The sequence below is a fragment of the Nuphar pumila genome, chromosome 8 (genome assembly GCF_984573655.1).
Source record: "Nuphar pumila chromosome 8, dmNupPumi1.hap1.1, whole genome shotgun sequence".
Classification (NCBI taxonomy): Eukaryota; Viridiplantae; Streptophyta; class Magnoliopsida; order Nymphaeales; family Nymphaeaceae; genus Nuphar; species Nuphar pumila.
The window spans coordinates 18,054,191-18,077,048 of NC_143256.1; the positions used below are offsets into that span (position 1 = coordinate 18,054,191).

General features: G+C 37.7%; 1 protein-coding gene across 1 annotated transcript in view; it reads left to right on the top strand.

Annotated features, from left to right (window-relative positions):
- Positions 1 to 17,269, top strand: part of LOC149829702 (actin-interacting protein 1-2-like) — a 47,962-nt gene extending 30,693 nt beyond the window's left edge. Inside the window, exons 5-7 of the mRNA XM_090015264.1 lie at positions 59 to 481; positions 13,380 to 13,787; positions 17,012 to 17,269. Of these exons, the coding sequence (XP_089871390.1) occupies positions 59 to 481; positions 13,380 to 13,787; positions 17,012 to 17,269 (1,089 nt within the window). The remainder of the gene's footprint in view (positions 1 to 58; positions 482 to 13,379; positions 13,788 to 17,011) is intronic.
- The last annotated feature ends 5,589 nt before the right edge of the window (positions 17,270 to 22,858 follow it).

The following is a 22,858-nucleotide window of genomic DNA, read 5'->3' on the forward strand; positions in this document are numbered from 1 at the left end:
TATTTCTCTAGTAGCCAACTCTCATATCTTACTGCGAAAGCTTATCTTGCTGTTTCAGGTGCTAACAGTGTCTGCAGATAAAACTGCAAAAGTGTGGGAGATTGATGAAAATGGAAACGGTAAGGTGAAGAAGACACTTACTTCATCTGATTCTGGACTGGATGGAATGCTAGTTGGTTGCCTGTGGCAGAATAATCATCTTGTCACTGTTTCCCTTGGTGGCACTATTAGTATATATTCAGCCAATGACCTAGAAAAGATGCCAGTATCATTTTCTGGGCACATGAAGAGCGTCACTGGTTTGGCAGTCACCTCTGAAGGCAGCCAGAATATTATTCTATCTAGCAGTTATGATGGGGTGATTGTCCGATGGATGCAAGGAGTTGGATGTGCAGGAAGGTTACAGAGAAGGGAGAACTCTCAAATTAAATGTTTTGCAGTGGTGGAAGGAGAGCTCACCACATTTGCCTTTGATAACAAGGTAGCACCATTTCTTCATGTACATGTAGTAGTTGCCTTTATTTTTATATCTTGTGGTTTGTGTGCTTGCACCATCTTTTTGAAGCTGATTTTCTTGATGACTTATGATTGCAACTTGGCTGGAGAACATGATGATGTGTCTTTCTATTATCCAATATGATCACTGAAATGAATATATTTCAATTCAATCTTGCACCTTGATGGGGTAGGCAATTTACACACTAGCTAAAATTACTACTCAATGTTGAGTCAGGCATAGTAAGCCAACAAGATCTTGTGTTCTAAATAAAACATGTCTTGAGGGAAAAGACTGACTAGATGTTCATTGCAATTGAATAACAAGAAAATGAAATCTTGCGTTGATGGAGAAATGTTAGATCCCTCAATATAGAAATGGTACAAGAATGTGCTTCACAAAATGCCCTTATGTGATATTACAGAAGTAATTTTGGCATTTTAGAGAACAATGGAGTGAAAAATATAAAATATATAAAGAATATGAAAAGTGAAGTTATTGATGACTAGTATAGTTTTGTGAACTCCATGTATAGTGAACTGTGATAGTGTTAATAATTTTCTCCGGTGGTAAAGGAGCTTGATTGTAAATTATATTTTTATCAATAAAAAATGTCACTGCCTTTAAAAGTAGAACTACAAACTGCAAAGATTTTGTCATAAAATATGACAAATATTGAGATTAGGGGTGGCAAAACCTGACACGACCTCCCAACCCGACCCGCCAACCCGCCTTTTAGGCGGGTTCAGGTTGGGCTTAAACTAACCCGTTTAATAAACGGGTCGACCCGCCTTGATAGAAATCATGGGTTCCTTTCTTCGTCTACAAGCAACAACACAACATGGGGAGAGAGAACGTGGCTGCAGCAAAAATCCCTAATCAGGGTATTCATTTTTGATTCTCTGATTAAATACACACAAATACAATAGCTAGGGTATGAAAATACCCATTACATGTTATGATAAAATTACAGCATGCCATTAATGAAACATTAATGAGCATGTGTTTAAAATGAAAGGAATTGGGTCTGGATTCTGAGTTCCAGACCTTATACTAAATGACAGTATCTTTTCACCCCCCCTCCAGTTGTACATGGTTTTGGACCATGAACATCCAAAATCTGTCCTTGATAAGTCCTTTTGTAAACAAGTCAACAACTAGATCAGCAGTCCGCACGTATTCTGGTTCAATTTCCTTCTCTTCAACCTTTTGTCTTACAAAATGTTGATCAATTTCAATATGTTTGGCACGACTGTGGTAGATAGGATTGAATGACATGTTGATAGCACTTTGATTGTCACACAAGAGAATACTTTTAGAAATCGATTCTCTTCTGTCAACAGGTGTCTGATCCATGTTACTTCGGCTGTAGTAGCTGACATTGATCTATATTCATCTTCTGTGCTCGACCTGGCTATGGCTTTTTGTTTTCTACTGCTCCAGGAGACAAGATTTAGCCCAATGAAAACGCAGTATCCTGAGACAGACCTACGTTCATCTGGATCTCTTGCCCAATCTACATCTGTGTAAGTAAGGAGTTCATGCATGTGATGACCAGGCATACTCTTTCTGTACAGAAGACCATCTCCAATAGTACCCTTCAAATATCGAAGAATGCGTTTAACGGTTTTCATATGCCCAATATGTGGTTCATGCATGAACTGAGATACCTGATTGACAGAATAGACAATGTCAGGCCGAGTGAAGGTAAGATATTGAAGCATTCCTACTATCCTGTGATATCCTGTAGGATCCTCGTACAAATCTCCATCTTAGCCACTGAGTTTCTGATGAAGTACATTGGGTGTGCTGAGGGGCTTACAATCTGTCATACCTGCCTTGCTAAGAACATCAATGGTATACTTATGCTGAGTAAGCGTCATGCCTTAAGGAGTCCTGTCAACTTCTACTCCAAGAAAGTATCGCAGTTTACCAAGATCCTTCATCTTGAATTTATGATTCAAAAGTTCTTTAACCTGTTCAATATGTTCATTAGAGTTACCTGTAATGATAATGTCATCAACATATATCAATAATAGGGTAATTATATCTTTGCATTTAAATATGAAAAGAGAATGGTCAAGAAGAGACCGACTAAACCCATATTTTTCTACTTCAAGAGCAAAACTGTCAAACCAAGATCGAGATGCCTGCTTTAGACCATATATAGCTATCTTTAACCTGCACACGTATTCTTTAGAGTTCCCTTTTGCATACCCAGTGGGCTGCTCCATGTATACTTCTTCCTTCGGAGTTCCATGTAGAAACACATTCTTCACATCCAATTGGTTGAGAGTCCACTGGTGCTCAACAGCCAATGATACTATGATGCGGATAGTTCCCATTTTCACAACTAGAATAAAGGTCTCATCATAGTCTTGTCCTTGCTTCTGTGTGAATCCTTTGGCAACCAGCCTTGCCTTATATCGCTCGATAGCACCATCTAGCTTATACTTTATCTTATAGACCCATTTTGACCCAACCACATTCCGATTATGTGGTCTGGGAACAATATCCCAAGTGCCAGACTCATGAAGAGCCGCCATTTTGTTGTTCATAGCTTCAATTCATCTCTTAGAATTTATTGCTTGATAAAATGTTGTTGATTGATTGTCCTTGCCCAAAGAGGTTAAGAAAAGTTGAAAATCCATCGTGAAGTTCTCATAACTGACCCACCTATCAATAGGATGCCGAGGTCGGGTAGACCTTCTGTGAGCAAGTGATTGAGTGGAAACATAAGGAGAATTATGCTCCTGATTAAAGCTGGGAGGTATCTCCTTCTCATGTCGAGAGTAACCAATGCCTTTATACCTTTCGGGGGCCAATAGTGATTCAGACGTTACACTTTCTTGAGTTCTTTGCGCAACAGTAGATACGTTTCCCTAGTCTCTTTGATTACATTAAGAAGAACATACATTATCAATACTAGAAAAGAGATCTGAGTTCAACCAAGGGTGATAAACTTCAATTTCAGGAGGAGTGCTAGCATTATGACCAAAATTTGATTCATCAAACACAACATTTCTGGATATTTTTATGCGCTTGCTCACGGGATCATAGCATTTGTAGCCTTTGTAATCATCAGCATACCCCACAAATCTGCACTTTAAGGCCTTATCCTGAAACTTGTGCCGCATTGAACTGTCAACATGAACATAACATACACCCGAATACACGCAAATCGTGATAATTTGGATGCACACCATGCAAAGAGAAATAGGGTGATTTGTTCTCTAAGATGTTCATAGGCAATCAATTTATGACATAGACAGTTGTGTGAAAAGCCTCTGCCCAGAAGGTAACTGGAAGGTTACTATCATGCATCATGCTCATTGCACTCTTGACAATATGACAATGCTTCCGTTGAGTAATCCCATTCTGTTGAGGTGTGTGAGGGCAAGACACATATCTACTTATTCCATTTGTTTGGAGGAAATTTATGAAGTCATTTGAAGAGAATTCACCCCCTCCATCACATTGGAAACAAATAATATTCTGAGAGAATTGGTTTTGAACAAAAGAATGAAAATTCTGAAATAACTTGAAGGTTTTAGATTTACTTTTCATAAAGAAGATCCATGTATATCGAGAATAACTGTCAACAAATATGAGATAATATCTAGTGCCATACATGGAAGGAACTGGAGCCGGGCCCCAAACATCAGAACATATAATTTCAAATGGTCTTGAAGCTCTTTTATTAATGGAATGAAAAGGAAGAACATGACTCTTACACTGAAGACAACTAGAACACTTTTTATTATCGACACTTAAGTCTAGACTTGACTTGGGAATAAGACTACTTGAAACAAGCTTATCAATAAAGCGACTACTACAATGACCCAGACGACCATGCCAAAGATTCGACTCAATACATTCAGAAAGATTAAAAACACTCTCAGTAGAAACTGAAGATGATGATGTGAGCTTCAAGATGGAATCAACAGGTTGAACACGAGAGGAAGGATTCTCTTGGAACACGTACATATTTCCTTGACGTTTTCCTTCAGTGAATGTTTCTCTCGTTTGAAGGTCCTTAACACAAACAGAAAAAGGAGTAAACTCAACTGAAGTATTAATGCCATCTACAAGTTTAGAGACAGAAACAATATTTTTCTTGATATTAGGAGCATGAAAGACATTTGAAAGTGCAAGAGAATAGTTGGACATGGGGATTACAAAATTTTCAATGTGCGAAATATGGTGGTGAGACCCATCTCCAGTGACTATACTATTTCTACCAACATAAGAAACAAGATTTAGGAGCTTACCAGCATCACCAGTGACATGAGTGGCTGCACCCGAATCAACATACCAAGTACCTTGATTATTCTGTTTGATATTCAATTCAGCCAAGGCAAATAATAGTAACTCTTTGACTTCTCCACTATTTTTCAATGTATCTGTTCCCTTTCTTGTCTCCAATTGCTTTCCTCTATTTTGCGGGTTAAACCAGCAATTTGCCTTTATGTGTCCCTTTTTGTTGCAGAGAAAGCAGGTAGGTATTGTCCTTTGCCTTTGCCCATTGGGAGGAACATTGGGTGTAGGTAGTATTCCACGACTTCCTTGTCCATTTCTTTCTTGACCCCATTTGTCTCGAAAATCATACCTACCACGTCCTCGCCCATAGGCAACTCCTGTGGCAAGAACATTGTGTGCTCCAACATGAGCATGAGTATCTTCAGAAAATCCTTTCAACGTCATCTCATACTGTAAAAGCTTGACACGAAGATCTTCAAATGTAGGTAAATCTGGCAAACACAATAAGGAAGTAACCATCATATGATAGTCCGACCCCAGCCTACTCAAAGTTTGTCGCACCATATCTTTGTCACTAACAGGGCATCCCACAATGGCCAATTGATCTGTAATAGTCTTCATTTTGTTCAAATACTCCATAATAGTCATGGAGTCCTTTCTTAGCATTTGAAACTCTTTCTTTAAAAATAATACTCTGGCCTGAGAAACTTGAGAATATGTCTGAACCAGTCGATGCCATAATTGCATTGTTGAGCATGAAATGAAATGGGGATCTTCGAAACACGAGCTTAGATTAACAAGGGCAAGTGTCAAGAATGACACTAAAGCATAACCCTTAAAAAGGGTATAACCGGAAACAAAATAAAAACAAAAATGTATTATTTATTGATATGAAAAACCAATTGCTTAAGAAGCATTGGAATGAAATACAAGAGGGGCTGCACCCCTTTATATACACAGCTGAAAGAGGACTCAATAGAGCTGTTGGACACAGTCCAACAGCTCTATTTAGAGCTGTTGGAATGTGTCAGTCCAACAGCTCTATTAAGAGCTGTTGGAATGTGTCAGTCCAACAACTCTATTGCTAGTCAAGTCTGGACAGGACTTGACTAGCAACAGTCATTCTTGTTCAAACTGAACTAGATGACATAAAGACAAAAAATAAAAATAAAGGAAAAAAAATACAGAAAAGAAAGAAATGAAAAATGTATTTATATATATATATAATAATAATATAATATTATTATATATACATATGTGTACAGTTTTACATTTTAACACTCCCCCTCAAACTTACGGTACAATGAGCGAAAGTTTGTCTAAGAGAAAGTGAAATCGGGGAGCAGCGAGAGGCTTTGTAAAGAAGTCTGCTAACTGATATTCTGAAGTGACATATGGCAGATCAATTATCCCGTGTAGATATTCCTCTCTGACATAGTGACAATCCATTTCGATGTGTTTGGTGCGTTCGTGGAATGTTCTGTTACTGGCAATGTAGATCGCACTTTTGTTGTCACAACACATTTGTGAAGCCTTTGTTGCTTCAGCTCCCATGTCAGCAAGCAGTCGTCGGAGCCAAACTACTTCCATGGTCGTGGTTGCCATGGCTCTGTATTCAGCTTCGGTGGATGAGAGAGATACCTTCTGCTGCTTTTTACACCTCCACGAGATCAATGATTCCCCTAAAAAGACACAAAAGCCAGTGGTTGAGTGTCTGTTATTGGGATCACCTCCCCACTCAGCATCAGTATATGCAATTAAATCAAGAGAAGAGGAGGAAGATAAGAAAAGTCCTTGTGAAAGAGAGGACTTGATGTATATGATAATACGCATGACTGCTCCCATATGAACAGAAGTAGGAGCATGTTGAAATTGACTTGCTGTATGAACAACATGTGCTATATCTGGTCTGGTAATGGATAGATAGGAAAGTGCCCCGACAAGCTGTCTATAAGGAGTAGGGTCTGCAAGAAGTTCTCCATCATCAATCTTCATTTTAACATTAACAACTTCTGGAGTGTCAACTTTCTTATCATCAGTAATACCAGACCTGAAAACAATATCAAAAGCAAATTTAGTCTAAGATAATAAATATCCTCTAGGAGAATAAGCAACTTCAATGCCTAAAAAGTATCTCAACAAGCCCAAATCAGTCATTTCAAAATGAGATTTAAGAAGTGTTTTGATTGTTTCAACTCCCTGTTTATCGCTTCCGGTGATGATCATATCATCCACATAGAGAAGAAGCACAATGATCCCTGCATCAGAATTCTTAATAAACAAAGCAGTGTCAGTTAAACAGAATTGAAAACCAATATCAATCATAACACGACTAAACCTATCATACCAAGCTTTTGGTGCTTGTTTAAGTCCGTAAAGAGTTTTTTCTAAGCGAAGGACTTTACCCTTAGGAATACTTAGACCAGGAGGGGGTTCCATGTATACTTCTTCAACTAGCTTTCCATTTAAAAAAACATTTTTGACATCCATTTGAAAAATAGACCATTTTTTTATAGAAGCTAAGGCAATTAAGGTTCGGACAATAGTCATACGAGCCATCGGAGCAAAGGTTTCTTCATAATCAATCCCATATTCTTGGGCATAACCTTTGGCTACTAAACGGGCTTTATATCTTTCAAGAGTACCATCACTCTTGGTTTTAATTTTATAAACCCATCGACATCCTATAGTTTTCTTCCCTGAAGGAAGATCTTGAATATTCCATGTAGAAGCCTTTTCAAGTGCATCTAATTCAGCTTTCATGGCTTCTATCCATTTGATATCATTTTTTGCTTGAAAATATGTGGATGGTTCTTCATATGAGTGAATTAATGCAATAACTGCCCTATATGTGGGTGAGAAAGACTCGTATGATACAAACCAGTGGCGTAGCTAGGATTGACGTGGGGGATGGGCAAACAGGGGTGTAGCAAAAAAAAAAATGGCGTGATAGTCGGGGGCTCGGGGGCAGCGCCCTCGAAAAAAAAAAATTTGAGATAAAATAAAAAATGGCTACAATTATTAATAAAAATCTATTTTATATGGACAAATCAAACTATTTGCTGCAGTCAGGGCTGAGCTGGGCTAGGACTAGGCTTTTAAAAAAAAAAAATTTAACTGTTTCGAGAGGCAGGACTGGGCTACAGCCCATTCCTGCCCCCGCCCCCTCCAGCTCTGCCTCTGACCACCAAGATTGGCCGTAGAACCCCGAAAAAGCTTTAAGCTAAAAAATGAATACATTTTTTATGACACCGATGATGACCAACATGCACCATATGAAGAATTCAAGCAAAAAGAGTATAAAAATGCCTGTTAGAAAAAAAATACAGACGCCCAATTATTAAAATCTGTCAATGGCCACAGTTACTCACTACAAGAATCCTAGACAATCGAGAACAAGCAATTCACTCACCAACTATCTGGTAGATAAAGATACGCTATCCGTTGCCTTCGTTACATTGATAGACATCCATACCTTGTTTTAGCAGCAGGCACAAATAGAGAGTCCTATGCACGCACGATGACCAAGAAAGGATAGCAAGATTGACTCTTCCAATGAGGTTGCGCCCAAAAAGGAGGAAAGAAACTAGACCCACGTTCAGTTGCGCCCCAAAAAGAAAGGATCAAGAACCAAATTGAAGGATTGGCCTGTATTGCTCCTGTAGAATGGATAACTGGATACTGTATCACCAGAGCCACTGAACATGAACAAAACCCACCCTCAAATTTAGGAGATAAGAGGGTCTTCTTCAAACTGCTAGCGATGGTTGCCGGAGATTGGCAAAGGTCCGACTGACTGCGACACCGGTGCCTCGCATCGCTGGAGATTGCAGCCGAGAGGGAGAAGCTCGGAGGGGGGCACCGCCACCGCGGGTTCACCGAAGGGAGGCCGGCGGCACTGCAGAGCACAAGGGTTGCCGGCGAATGGGGTTGCCGTCTTGCCTGTGACTGAAGGGGAACGCTGGAACGGAGGGGCAGAGCTTTAGAAAACTGGCTAGGGTTTTACCCCTCGCCTCTTTTGGCAGGCTCTAGACTCATCGAGAGCCCGGGTCTCGGTCGACTCGGTTTCACGAGTCCCGATTCGACTCGGTTTTCCGAGTCATGAGTCGACTCGGTTTCAAATTTTAGGGTGGGCGGCCGCCCACCCATGCCCACCCCTGGCTCCGCCACTGATATAAACTTTCCTGGAGGCCTCGAGATTCGGGATGATTGTCTAGTTGGAATGTTAGAATATTTTTCAAGTGCACATGGAGGATTAGACTCTTGTCGCCTGGAATATTGAATACTAGTATCTCTATGAACTTCTTCATTTTCAACATTAAGATCAATAATTCTTTGATCATCATCAAAGTTACAATCAAGGTCATATTCATCAGATGTTGATATTAGATCTAGCAAAAAGGAGTACTCAGTGACGTCTTTTAATTTTCTAAAATCAAAGAAGCTCTCCTTTTCAAGAAAGGAAACATTTCTAGACACATATAGTTTATTATTTTTGAAGTCAAAACATCTATAACCTTTCTGGTTTTCAGCATATCCTAAAAAGGCACAGGGAATCACACGAGGAGAAAGTTTATCATTTTTGTCAGTAAATATGAAACATTTGCACAGTTTTACATTTTAACAGAGCAGTCATCTGGAATTGCCACAAGCACTTCTTGTGACAATGTAGAAGTGATATAGGCAACCAACGCCTAATCTCACTTCATCCAGGATACATACTCAGGATTTCTAACATAGGTAATAGAAAGATCTTTCTCACCATTCTTTTCTTCTTGTGGTATGAATTCTGGAGGAACAGGAACAGAACCATCCAGATGTCCAGAAAGGTCCTGACTTCTTATGAATGGTATGATTTGTTGCTTCCAAGTTAGGAAATTGGAATTGTTCAGTTTCTCAGACACGAGTTGGCTGAGAAAGTTTGAGGAAAGACCAGACTGAGAATGAGGGAATGAGTCCATATTCTTTTGAAGCCAAAAACAAGAAGGAATAAGATCCAACCAAGAGAAGGAATAAAAAATAAGAAATGGCCTTACGACAAAGACCCAACCACAATTGAATTCTAGTATAATTCAGAACATAAATTTTAATATCAGAGAAGTCTAAAGACCAGACTAGTTTTTTTTTTTTAACTGATGAACACGAGGCAAAAAAACAGGACTGCACAGTAAAGAATCTGTTCTGAATAAAATTCAATCAGTAATAGGTACGTTATTTTGAAAATAATGTGTTTTCCTTTTAGAATAATGAGAAAACAGGCAAAACAGAGATGAAAATGAATTCGAAGATGAAATTATTTTAATCAAGATAGATATGGGCGTGCAGATCACAATCTGATCTGACGTCAATATGCAAATGAGTTTGGAGTGATCCTTTTCAACTCTTGTAATCACACATAGATCAAAAAAATTGATCTTGCTTGATTATTTTGCTTATGGATGGGTAAGATCACGTGCAGCGATGTGAAAGAAGTAGTAGATATGACAGAAGAACAACAGGGAATGAAAGAAGGAGGAAATATGCCAACGTGACCAAATTTCAGTTTTGGATTTTGGAAATAAGAGAAACACGTTGGCTTAAATAAAAAAGGGGAATCAAAAGGAGGTACTTGAAGAAGACAATAAGCAGATTAATGATGTATTTCAAAAGAGCAAAAAGAAAAAGGAGAGTACGAAGAAGAGATTTCAGTCAGGACTGCAGATTTAAATACAAGAGAAATCGATAGAAAAAATGAGAAAACAGGTACCTTAGAAGGAGACAAATCAGTCATAGAAGGAACCGATCTTCAATATTGAACCTGCTGCTCTGATACCATGATAGAAATCATGGGTTCCTTTCTTCATCTACAAGCAACAACACAGCATGGGGAGAGAGAACGAGGCTGCAGCAAAAATCCCTAATCAGGGTATTCATTTTTGCTTCTCTGATTAAATACACACAGATACAATAGCTAGGGTACGAAAATACCCATTACATGTTATGATAAAATTATAGCATATCATTAATGAAACATTAATGAGCATGTGTTTAAAATGAAAGGAATTGGGTCTGGATCCTGAGATCCAGACTTTATACTAAATGACAGTATCTTTTCACGCCTAACCCGTTTATTAAACGGGTTGGGTTCGTGTTAGGGGTATGCCAACCCAGCTGACCCGTTTAATAAACGGGTTAGGCGGGCGGGTCAACCTGCTAACCTGCCAATCCGTTTACCCGACCCAACCCGTTTATAAACGGGTTGGCGGGTCATGTCGGGTTACCCGTTTAATAAACGGGTCGGGTTCGTGTTTGCCACAGCCGACCCGTTTAATAAACGGGTCGGGTTGAGGTATGCTGACCAGCCAACCCGCTGGGTCGACCTGCCAACCCGATCCGATTGCCACCCCTAATTGAGATAGGCAACAATGCTCCATCTTGAGGTGTTGCAAAGATATCTATCGAATTGATTTATGAAGTCAAGCCTTGAACTCTCTTGGAGAATTTGCAATTCTGTTCAGAAAATTTGAAGTGCTAAACATCTTGAATGCAACTCTTTCTTATTAAAGTGGCAAGTCACCAATATATGGTTGCTTCTTTTCATAGATATTATTTATCACCATAAAGCTTCCTAGAAGTTTCACCTGAATCTCTGCCTTTTGTAATATTGCTTTTATATGAATTCTTTTCAAATGGCCCAAAAGACATGGCTTTATAATTTGGCTTCAACATTTAAGCTTATGATCATTTGTCTCTTTTCTATTCAATGGTACGGAATTCACTCTCAAAGAAAATAAAACCAGAGGCGGTTCTTTTATGCACATACATGCAGGTCATCTATTTTGTACTTCAAAGGAATTGGCATAGAAGATTCCTTTTTGATGAGTAGCCTTCAATTTTTTGAATATTCATGGCCCATCTCAGTATCATTTCATTGTGCATGAATTGATTAATCAGGCTAATCGGATAACAGATATGTTAGTTAATTCACAAGGCTCCAAACTGACTAATAACAGTATCTTCCAACATATTCTCTCTAAAAGATAAATATACTCTTTGTTGTTCTTGTAACTTCAATCTCTAAGAGGTACGTAAATGAGACCAATTTCTTGATGTCAAATTCTTGAATTAGAAACTTAAATAGCCTTTGAAATTCTATATAATATTCCATTGAAATAGTTTGACAAAAATATGCAAGTAATATCATTTTCAATACTCCTTGAGAAGAAATAAAAAATGAATTGAGATTTGTTCACGCCCATGCTTGAAATGAGCAGTACTACATCTTTTAAGCAAGTAATTCAACTTTATGTTCATGTGGTGAAGACGAAGAATAGAGAAGAGATAACAGGAGGTACCACAGGGCTGTAAAGTGCCTCATATGGTGGGTGATGTCGTAGTCAACTCTCTTGTATGTTATGTCTAACTTTAGGTTAACCTAATTACACATATACCTTTTGAAAGGTACACCTTGCCATGTAATGATATAATATGACGAGCAGTGCTTCATTGGCCTAATCATAGCACTATGGATATTGTTTTGTTCTGACATTGTTACCGTGCCAGTTGTAATTTTGACATATAAAATGTCATGAGCAGAAATTCTCTTGATCCAATGTTCACAGCATAAGGAATTGATTTGTATGTGACAGTTGACACTATTTGTTATTCATTATGTAAGTTGTACAAGTGGAATTTGATTTTCGCACGTGCATGGTATAGTCAACCTCTCTCACGCTCTATATAAACAGGCAACTAACTACAATTTGTATTCATACATGTGCATATATGTATTGGATAAACTGGGAGCTATGTCACATAGGTACGGGTGCAGATGCGGGGGCGGCGATGCGGCACTTTAAAAGAACTTGGGTGTGGGGGTGCGGGAGGGTATATATATATATATATATATTTTAACACCACCCCTTTACCCTTTCTCGTGGTACCCCATTCTCAAGCCCCATCCCTCTTTACCCCTTCTCGAGGTACCCCTTTATTTTTTTCATTGGGGGGGGGGGAGGGGGGTGCTCGAGGTACCCTTACCCATTATCGAGCCCTGTCCCTTTTTTTAATGGACAAAGTTAACCAAGTCCATTTTGGACAATGATAACCTTGGGTGCGGGTTGACCGAATTGGGTGCCACACCCGCGTCGCGTCGACGTGGGTGCAGAGGCCTCTTTGGTGAGTCCCTGTGACATAGACTGGGAGCATGTCTGTGCTCGCTAGTATGTCTAATGGCAATAACATGTGAAAGATTTCCAAAGGCTATTCGGTTGGAGATTTTCTCCTCGTTTTTAAGTTATATTGTCCTAGTCCAATTTGATGATTTTATCAGGTGTTCTCCAAATATTTGGTCCTCTTCTTTGATGTTCGGATAGTAAATATCAGGGATAGTCCATATATTCTTGTCTGGAAAGCTTTCCAGCCAATTATAAAAGTTCAATACACGGTAGTATTGCTCACCAAGTCTGATGAATAGCATATTCCTTTAATAAGGAACAATTTCTTAATCTACCTGCCAAATTCCAATTGATGATATCCTGCTGTGGGGCTTATATTTTGCTGACTGTACAACAACTGTAGCTATGTACAATATGTTCAACTTGCTTTTGCTACAAGAGATGATCCTTTTCCCAAAATTTTACAGGTAAGGAGAATTCCACTGCATGCTGATCAGTGTGGTGATGAAGAACAAATTGATATTGGTGCACAACCAAAGGACTTAAATATTGCACTTGATAAGCCCGAGCTGGCATTGCTTTCAACTGATTCAGGAGTAATCATGCTTCGTGGATCCAAAGTGTTGTCAACTCTGAATCTTGGGTTTGCTGTGACGGCATCTGCAATTTCACCTGATGGAAGTGAGGCCATTGTTGGTGGCCAAGATGGGAAACTCCACGTCTATTCTGTCAATGGGGACACTCTCACTGAAGAGTCAGTCCTTGAGAAGCATCGTGGTGCTATTAACGTCATTCGTTTCTCCCCAGATGCCTCTATGTTTATTTCTGGTGATCTCAATCGAGAAGCTGTTGTATGGGACCATGTCACTCGAGAGGTACCATCTCTCTCTCTCTCTCTCTCTCTCTCTCTCTCTCTCTCTCTCTCTCTCTCTATATATATATATATATATATATATATATATATATATATATATATATATATATATATATATATATATATGTGTGTGTGTGTGTGTGTGTGTGTGTGTGTGTGTGTGTGTATCAATCCTTGAACACAAGCACACACACATAACAAAAAGAAAACAAGAATTGGTGTATGTACAGAGTCTACAGACAGTATGCGAGGGAGATGCACATTATAACACTTTGCAAACCATGTAAATCCTTTTTTTTTTGTCTAAGAGAAATAATTTAAGCCAGGGGATAAGAAATCTTTCAACAAGCTTACAGAATAGATCAAATTAAGATTCTTAATCACCAGTCCTATTCCGACCAATCCAAGCTAAATCCCCATCTGGCCATTTTATTGGCACAATCCAAAGCTTGTTTGAACAACCACTGAAATGCTGGATAAAACCAAAACAAATGCTCAATTGTTTCGTTCTCATCGAAACAGAAGTAGCAAGTACTTGCAAGCTGGAAACTTTTGTCTTTCAATTTGCACTGGTTATTAACCTTATCAAGTGCTAAGAGCCACACAAATATCTTGGCTGTAGGAGAGGGATGGAAACCCTGGACGGTGTCATTTGGAAAGTGGTCTACATCTTTACAGCCAAAAGCATGGCTAAATGAAGCTATAGAGAACATAACACATCCGTCACATTTCCATATAAGGAATTCTCGCTGTCAGAAATTTTCCATGGGCCTAAAAATCCAATAGCCATAACCAAAACCAATCTTCTACCTCTTGCTCCGTGAAATTCCTTCTGAATTCAGTGAACTAACTAGCTCTTCCTTTCCAACATTCACTTACATGTATGCTGTTATCTCTGTTTATGTGAAAAAATGGTGGATATCTTTCAGCAAGAGTTACATCCCTGGACCATAAGTCAGTCTGGAACCTCAGCTTGACCCCTTTGCAAGCTTGATTTGAACCATAAACTTAATTACCAATTCAATCACCCCCCTTTGCAAGGTCGTACTCCCTTGAAGATTTGATTATTTGGTTCCAGCCAACCACACCACCAGCTGAGATAGAGCTACCATTTCCACGTACCAATCCATTTATCCCCTTCACCCAAGCCTATGGGACCAAAAAACAAGTTAGATTCCAGATTTGTTCAAAGCTAACAATCAGATCTGCCTATGATTCCAGTAAGTGTTTTAAAATTTAACATTCAAAACAAAGAAATCTTCTGAAAAATATTAAATCCATAGAGAAGAAAGAGGTTAGAAGATTAGAGGAAAAAGCATGAAGATGAGATTAATAGATCACTTCGTCATGGTTGCTCTAATTCTGTGTCAATTTTTGTCATTTCAATTTGACTCAATGAAATAGGAAAGAGAAAATGAATATTCCAACTACAACAGGTTGATGTCCCAAGTCATTAATCACATGGGATGATCTCTCATAATAGATTAATCCTCACTAGGATTGAGTTAATTCTTTTTTATTAGTCAAGCTAGGTTTGCCTGAATATGGCCCGGTTGAGATAGTGTGACTCCAACTGGTACTACAAATCAATTACCCGAGCCATTGATGACAATGATACAATACTAATGCATGTTACGTAAAGCAAAAATAAAAACACATATTGAAGAAATGCCACGTATCCTTACATCTTGTCCTTAAGAGTTAATTAAACAGAAAGATGAGCATTGTCAGGGATAGAATGGGCATGTTACAAGCTGTCCGAAATTACAGAACACAAAAAATTTGACATGAAGCAAGTTGAAGGAACTGGGAAAAGGAGGAGCCCAGTAAAGATTGGAGATCAGCAATAAGCAGAAATATTACTATTGGGGACCATAAGTTTAGCTTTAAGCAACAATGGGATTACAAAGCAAATTGTGGTGCATAAGACAAATACCAGTTTTGATAATAATGGTGTACTTTGCTATTAATTGCATGTTCTGGATTTTCATGAGAAGGTGACAAAGCAATCAAGACCTAGAATGAATTGATTTGGCGCAATATCCCTGTTATGAAAAATGTAGTAGACATTCATTCTATTGTATGTCAATGGCATTCTAGATCCAAAAAGCTTGAAAATTCTTAAGCATTTATGGCCTTGTGTGCGGTATTATAATTACCCTTGTTTTCCTAGACTACAAAATGCCTATGTCACACGGACTCGGCTAGGGAGGTGCCGCACCCGAGTCGACACGCCCCGACACGGGTGCGGCTTCGGACTCGGCCCGGACTCGGTCAACGCCGAGTCAGACTCGGTCAACGAGTCCAGGCCGCGTCCGTCCACATTTTGGACTCGGTCAACTTTGACCGAGTCCAAAAATGTCCATTTTTAAGACAAAAAACAAAAAAAAACAATTTTTATATATCTTTTTTTTTAATATATAACCAGACTGTGCAATGCATGCAGTTGCACAGTCACAAACTGTGCAACTGCAACTGCACAGTCATTGCACACAGTCTGTGTGACTGTGCACAGTCTGCACAGTCACAGACTGCATTGCACAGACTGTGTGCACAGTCTGTGTGACTGTTTCACAAGTCACAACTTATGTAAAAATATATATAAAACACGATAAAAGGTAACCCAACCATTTGAGATAGCTAAATAAATGCTTTTCCAGTTTAAAAAAATACTAGTTTCATAAGTATTAGAAAAGCTAGCTTAAGAACTACCATAAAGAAATGGGAATGCCAAATTGAAACTTTCGAAAAAATTAAGGTCATAGTTTTGGCTACTTAATTTTAATTGTTTACTAGAATTATATATATATATAGCCGAGTCCCCGTGTCCAAAATTTTTGAAATTGCGCCGCACCCGTGTCGCACCCGCACCCGCACCCATGTGACATAGCAAAATGCCATGGTTCAATTTATCAGGCACAATGTAAATCCTATATGGTTTTTTAATTTTCTTTTTGTTTCCTAAATTCTTTTTACACACATTAAAGTAGTGGAAGGCTGTCATGCTTCATCCATGTTTTTTTTTTCTTTATTTTTGATAGATTTTGTCACTATATTTAAGTTGTTCATACTTCTAACTTTTTGGTTCCCATTTGCATAGTCCATCTCTCTTTCTTCCTTTCCCTTCCGCATTAATCCTTTTTAGAAATGTAATGTTAATTACCAAGGTTTGATTTTTAACTTCCTGAACATTTGTCTCACTAACCAGTTGACTATCTTCTGCAGGTTAAGCTTAAGAACATGTTGTACCATACTGCTCGTATAAATTGTGTGGCTTGGTCTCCTGATAGCACAATGGTTGCTACGGGATCTCTAGACACAAGCATAATTATATATGAAGTTGATAAGCCAGCTTCAAGTCGTATAACCATAAAGGGTGCTCACTTGGGAGGTGTTTATGGATTAGTTTTCAATGATGATTGCACTGTTGTAAGCTCTGGTGAAGATGCATGCATTCGTGTGTGGAGATTAGTGCAGCAGTAACGGGATCGTAACTGCAATTGATGGTTGATTTGGTTTTGGAAGCAAGTTGTGTGGCCTTACATTTCTTGCTCTGTGCAGTCTTCGTCAAAAGAATTCTCTGTTTTGTTTGTAGGAAAACCCTTTCCAGTTTGTCTTTGATTGAAGACTAGAAGAACATAGCAGAATGGTTCGTGTTTTGATATGATTTTGCTGATGTGAGTTTTTTGCCTTTTTTGGGTTATATTGGGTGTTTTTTTTTTCCTTCTCCTTTTGTCGGTCTGATCAGCCATGCATACACCTAAATATTTTCCATGATCATATTTGTGTATGCAATGTTCATTGCTGGAATTGTGATGAAATAATAGAATGCTTAATCCCTTGGCCTATTCGCACTCTCTTCTTTGTTCAAGCATGGATATTGCTTTCTTTTCGGGGGGGGGGATGAAAGAGACACTCTTTTGTAGGAAAGAGAACTTTTACTAAGGGAGGTGAAACAAACATCTCCATGGAAAACATGTGGTGGTGTTTACATAATAAAGGCAAACAAGCATCTTTCCTGTCAAAATGGGTTCACACCACTGTTGTCTGTATCGGAATCGGACTTGTATCGTTTGGCCCAATGATTCAGGTGAATCCTCCAATATCCATTCTCAAGTGAATTATTCTGAATTGGCCAAAAAATAATTAAAAAATATTGTGTCAATCAGAACGTGACACATGTTAAAGCCATTAAAATAATATAAAAAATTAATTTTAATCTATTTTTTACATTTTATTAAAAAATAGCCAATTCAGGTCAGTATTTTCTGGTGCATCGACATTCAGGCCAATATCGACAACACTGGTTCACACCTTCCCCCCATGGGAAAGAACTTTTTCTCATGCGTCCCTTCAAGAAGTGGCTTCCCTTGGGTGGGGATGCAATAAATGCCCTCTTGATGATATTTCGATCTTAAGAATGTGAAATAAGTCTCCATATGGGAACTGGTAGTTGGAGGGAGTTTATGCATTTGACAAAGTGGCAGCAGTCCATTTCTGGATTTGGCATCTACCATTTTATGAGGTGGTAGTTGCTAAATCCAGTTTTCAATGCAAATACAAAGGCCGTCTCACCTCCTTTCTCAAATGCATAAAGTGCCTTAACATCATTCTCTGGCACAACTGCCACTCAGTGAATCATATTTTTGATCCTATATCCGACCAAATTTGATTGTTCAGTTGCATTTGATAAGCTAAAACTATTCGAGTATAATTCGATTCTGATTTTGCTATCAAATCTGATAAATATCCAAATTTGAAGGATATCTGAATCTGTTTATATGTAACATATAGCGATTACGTAATGATTTATTGTGATAGGTATTATTATGTACAGTGATTACTGTGATAGTGATTACTATGTATAGTGATTATTGTGACCTATGTATAGCGATTAGTACGTATAGCGATTACTTTGATATTGATTATTGTGTATATGATTACAGTGATAGCGAGTGTGCAACGATTATTATATATAGGAATTACTGTGTATAGCGACATGTAAAAGTACAAATGAGAGTAATTTTGATTTGATACAAATAATATGTTATTTTGTGCTACACAGAGGTCAGAAGATAAGTAGAGCGCCAGGTGAAAAGCTCAAAGGGCGGTGTCAGTGGCCTGCAGTTCTGTCGTAATATGGACATCTGAGTGAATATCAGAATGATCAATTATGAAATATGCACTTCAGTGGCTTTCTCGTGTTGGAACACTATGACCCACCCGGTCAATAAGTGAAATCATAAGATGAACACATTCCAGTTTGATTCTTTTGAGATCACCATGACCCTAGAAGATGTGCCACAAATTACGGGTCTTAAGTGACATAGAATTGTTGTCCTAGCATGAGATTCAAACTATAATGCAAGGGACAAGTGCACGACCCTTCTAGGAATGTCGATGGAGGATTGGGGTCAATGTATTTTTGGTGAAAGCAATTTCACATTAATGAAAGTTTCTTCTTTTCGTAATAAATGGGAAGGCCGGTCTGCTACATGTGCATCTGAAAGAGCTGACCAAGAGTTGCGCAGCTTCCTTCTTTATGTTTTTGGACTTACTCTATTTTCGGATTTGTTTGGTTCGAGGTTAAGTTACCTGTGGCTGCAGTTCTTGAAAGACTTCGATGAAGTAGACAACTATGCATGGGGTGCTACTATTCTTGCATTCTTATGCAGTCAACTTTACCGTGTGAGTAAGGGTACAAAAACCGTCGAAGGGTTTTAGCCATTTGTTAAGGTAATTATTTATTAAATATTTGGTAGTTATAGACTAATGTCGTTGAAGGTTATAGTCTTACTAATATATTATTTTTGTAGGCCTGAGCATGAGAGCATATTGTTGCCTTTTGTCCTCAGTGTGGCCCTGCGATTTATGGTTTTTCCAAGATCGACCGATAGGCTACAATAAATGTCAAGGAGGATAATGCTAAGTTCATTTTAGATGGTCTGCAATTAAATGAGGTAAATGGTTTAAAATCGTTTATAATCGTTTCAGCATTTATCATTCATTAGTATAAATTGTTGAAATGTTTAGCATTCTTAAGTAATCATCGCTGCAAGAATTTGTCTTCGTTAGTACAAATCATTATCGCATTAGCATTTAGCATTCATTAGTATAAATCGTTCTAATGTTTAACATTCTAAAGTAATGATTGCTTATAAGATTTTGTATTCCTTAGTACAAATCGTTATTGCTTTAGCATTTAACTTTTATTAGTGTAATTCTTTGAAATGTTTAGCATTTTTAAGTAATCATTGCTGTAGGATTTTGTCTTCGTTAGTACAAATCATTATCGTATTAGCATTTAGCATTCATTAGTATAAATCGTTCTAATGTTTAACATTATTAAGTAATGATCGTTGCAGGATTTTGTATTCCTTAGTATAAATTGGTATCGCTTTAGCATTTAACTTTTATTAGTGTAAATCGTTATAATCTTTAGCATTCTTAAGTAATGATCGTTGAATGATTTTGTCTTCGTTAGTACAAAGCGGTATCGTTTTAGCATTCATTATTGTAAATTGTTGTAATATGTAGCATTCATTAGTGTAAATCATTTTAATACAAAACATTCATTAGCAACAATCGTTGTAATATATTTAGCACTCGTTATTATAAATCATTTTAATATTTAGCATTCATTAGCATGAATAATTATGCCTATACCTAAACCATAATCTCCAATGTACAGGTTGTGTGGAGACTGTATGAAGATGGGGAGGACGAGGACCAAGAGGTTATTGCTGAGGCTGCGAGACTGTTTGGCTGCAATATTTGGCTATTTAGCAAATCTGAAGCCAAGTTGCAGCATGGTAGTCAAGTTCTCCTGTAAGCTGGCTTGGGACAGTCTACCCCAAAGCAGCTTGTGGAAGTGAGAAGGAAGATGAATAGTGGTGGGGTCAGGAACAAGAATCAGCACAAATGCTTTAGGAAACAATTGGATAGCTGGAACAAATGAGGTGTTTGTAACATAGCATATGATTATAAAGAACGACAATATGACCTCAACTATTTTAAAAAATATTAGGAACCCATGCATCAAAATCTGGAGATTGAGAAGAAGCAACGTGAAAATATTGGGAACCCATGCATCCCTCTCGTCCCCCAACATGTCAACTCCCAGCATAGAAAAAATGTTCATCGTGTCCCTCTGCCTACAACAACGATTCCCTCAGTTGTAGTACACGGTGAGTTGCAAACACAACTCACAAAAAAGAAGGTAGTCTCTGTCACAAGGTTAGAGATGTTGGAGAGAGAGAATAAGGAGTTACGGAAGTAGGTGCAAAATTTGGAGAGATAAATGCGATCACAATATGGTACACTGGTAGAGATGATTACCAGTGGTTTGAATAAGTTCGAGGAAACCAAGAGGCCACCGAGAAAAGAGAGTCCACCAAGGAAAAGAAAGAGACGATTTGTATATCATAGTCCATCTGAGTCGTCAAGTGCTACTGAATAAACATTATGTGATTTTTGTATCCCGATAATTATTTATTGTAATTCTATAATTCTTTGTTGTAATTCTATAATTCTTTTTTGTAATGTGACATTCTATAAATATATAATTCTTTTTTTAATAAGTTCAACACACAAGTGCTACTGAATAAATTGTTGTAATGTTCGGCCTTCATAAAAAAAAATTGAAGAAGCATTTAGCGTTGTGTACTACAGAAATTATGATTTACTTTTACGACCTTTCTTCCTATCGTGATTTACACAAAAAATGATAAAAGGCTGAAAGGATTTGTACGTATAAAGGCTACATGTTATCACGATTTGCTTGATACCGATTGACTTGCAATCAGTTCTATAAGAGATCGCGATTTGTTTTTTATAGAAGAAGTGTTCTATCACGATCTGTACACCCATGAACATAAAGCAAAAATGATTTGTCCTATCGTGATTTGTGTTTACGAGCTTTGTCTATAAGAATGATATGCCCTATCACGATTAGGGTTTAGGTTTTTGTGTTTTAAGGGTTTAGGGTTTTAGAATTTAAGGTTTAGGGTTTAGGGTCTAGGGTTTAGGGTTTGGTGTTTAGTGTTTTAGGGTTTAGGGTTTTAGGTTTTAGGGTTTGTAGTTTAGGCTTTAGGGTTTGGGGTTTGGGGTTTGGGGTTTGGGGTTTGGGGTTTGGAGTTTAGGGTTTAAGTTTTGGATCTATCTATATTTCAAATGGATCATCTTAAATAAAAAAAATTTGGGTTTATTTGATACCCAAATAAATTTAATTAAAAAATATATATGTAAATGTGTATATATATATATATATATAATAGTTTAGATTGGGTTTGCCTTTACGAGCTTTGTCTAAGTGAACGACACGTCATATCGCGATCTACACAATGACTGATTCATAAAAGGTAAAAAAAGAAAAACAATAAACAAATCGAGACGATGTTTAGACTTAGTAAAGAACAAATCGAGTTAACTTCAATGATACAAATCAATGTAACTTTATAAATACAAATTGATTTCCTTCACAAAGACATATCATTGTCGCGGTAACTTCATAACTACAAATCGATGTGATTTACAACCACATTCATTTACAAAAAATATGAGTATTTAGTTATAATACATCATAATCAATGGTTTGGCTTAGATACAATACATGACCATCATAGATATGGAAATAGTTTAGACTCAGATCAGGGTTTGGACTGGACCTATAAGAGATTTGGATCCGTTTAAGACCCAAATAAATCTAATCTAATGTAAAAGTATTTTAGATCCATTTAGAGACCAAATTGGATCCTACTAAGAAAATAAGATATTGAATCTACTTAAAGACTCAATTTGATCTCATTATGTATATTAACATTTAGACCCATTTGGAGATCCAATTGGATTCCAGTAAGTAAATAAGGCTTTTGGATCTACCTGAGACCTAAATGGTTCTCATGAAGGTAAAATGAATTTGTTTAAATCTGAATTCAATTCGAGGTCCAAATAACTCCTACTTAAGAAAAAAAGAATTGGATTCACTTATGATCTAAATGAATCATTTTAGTGTACTGTGAATTTTACTAAAATATAATAAGTTTTTGATCTATCTAAATTCCAAATGGATCA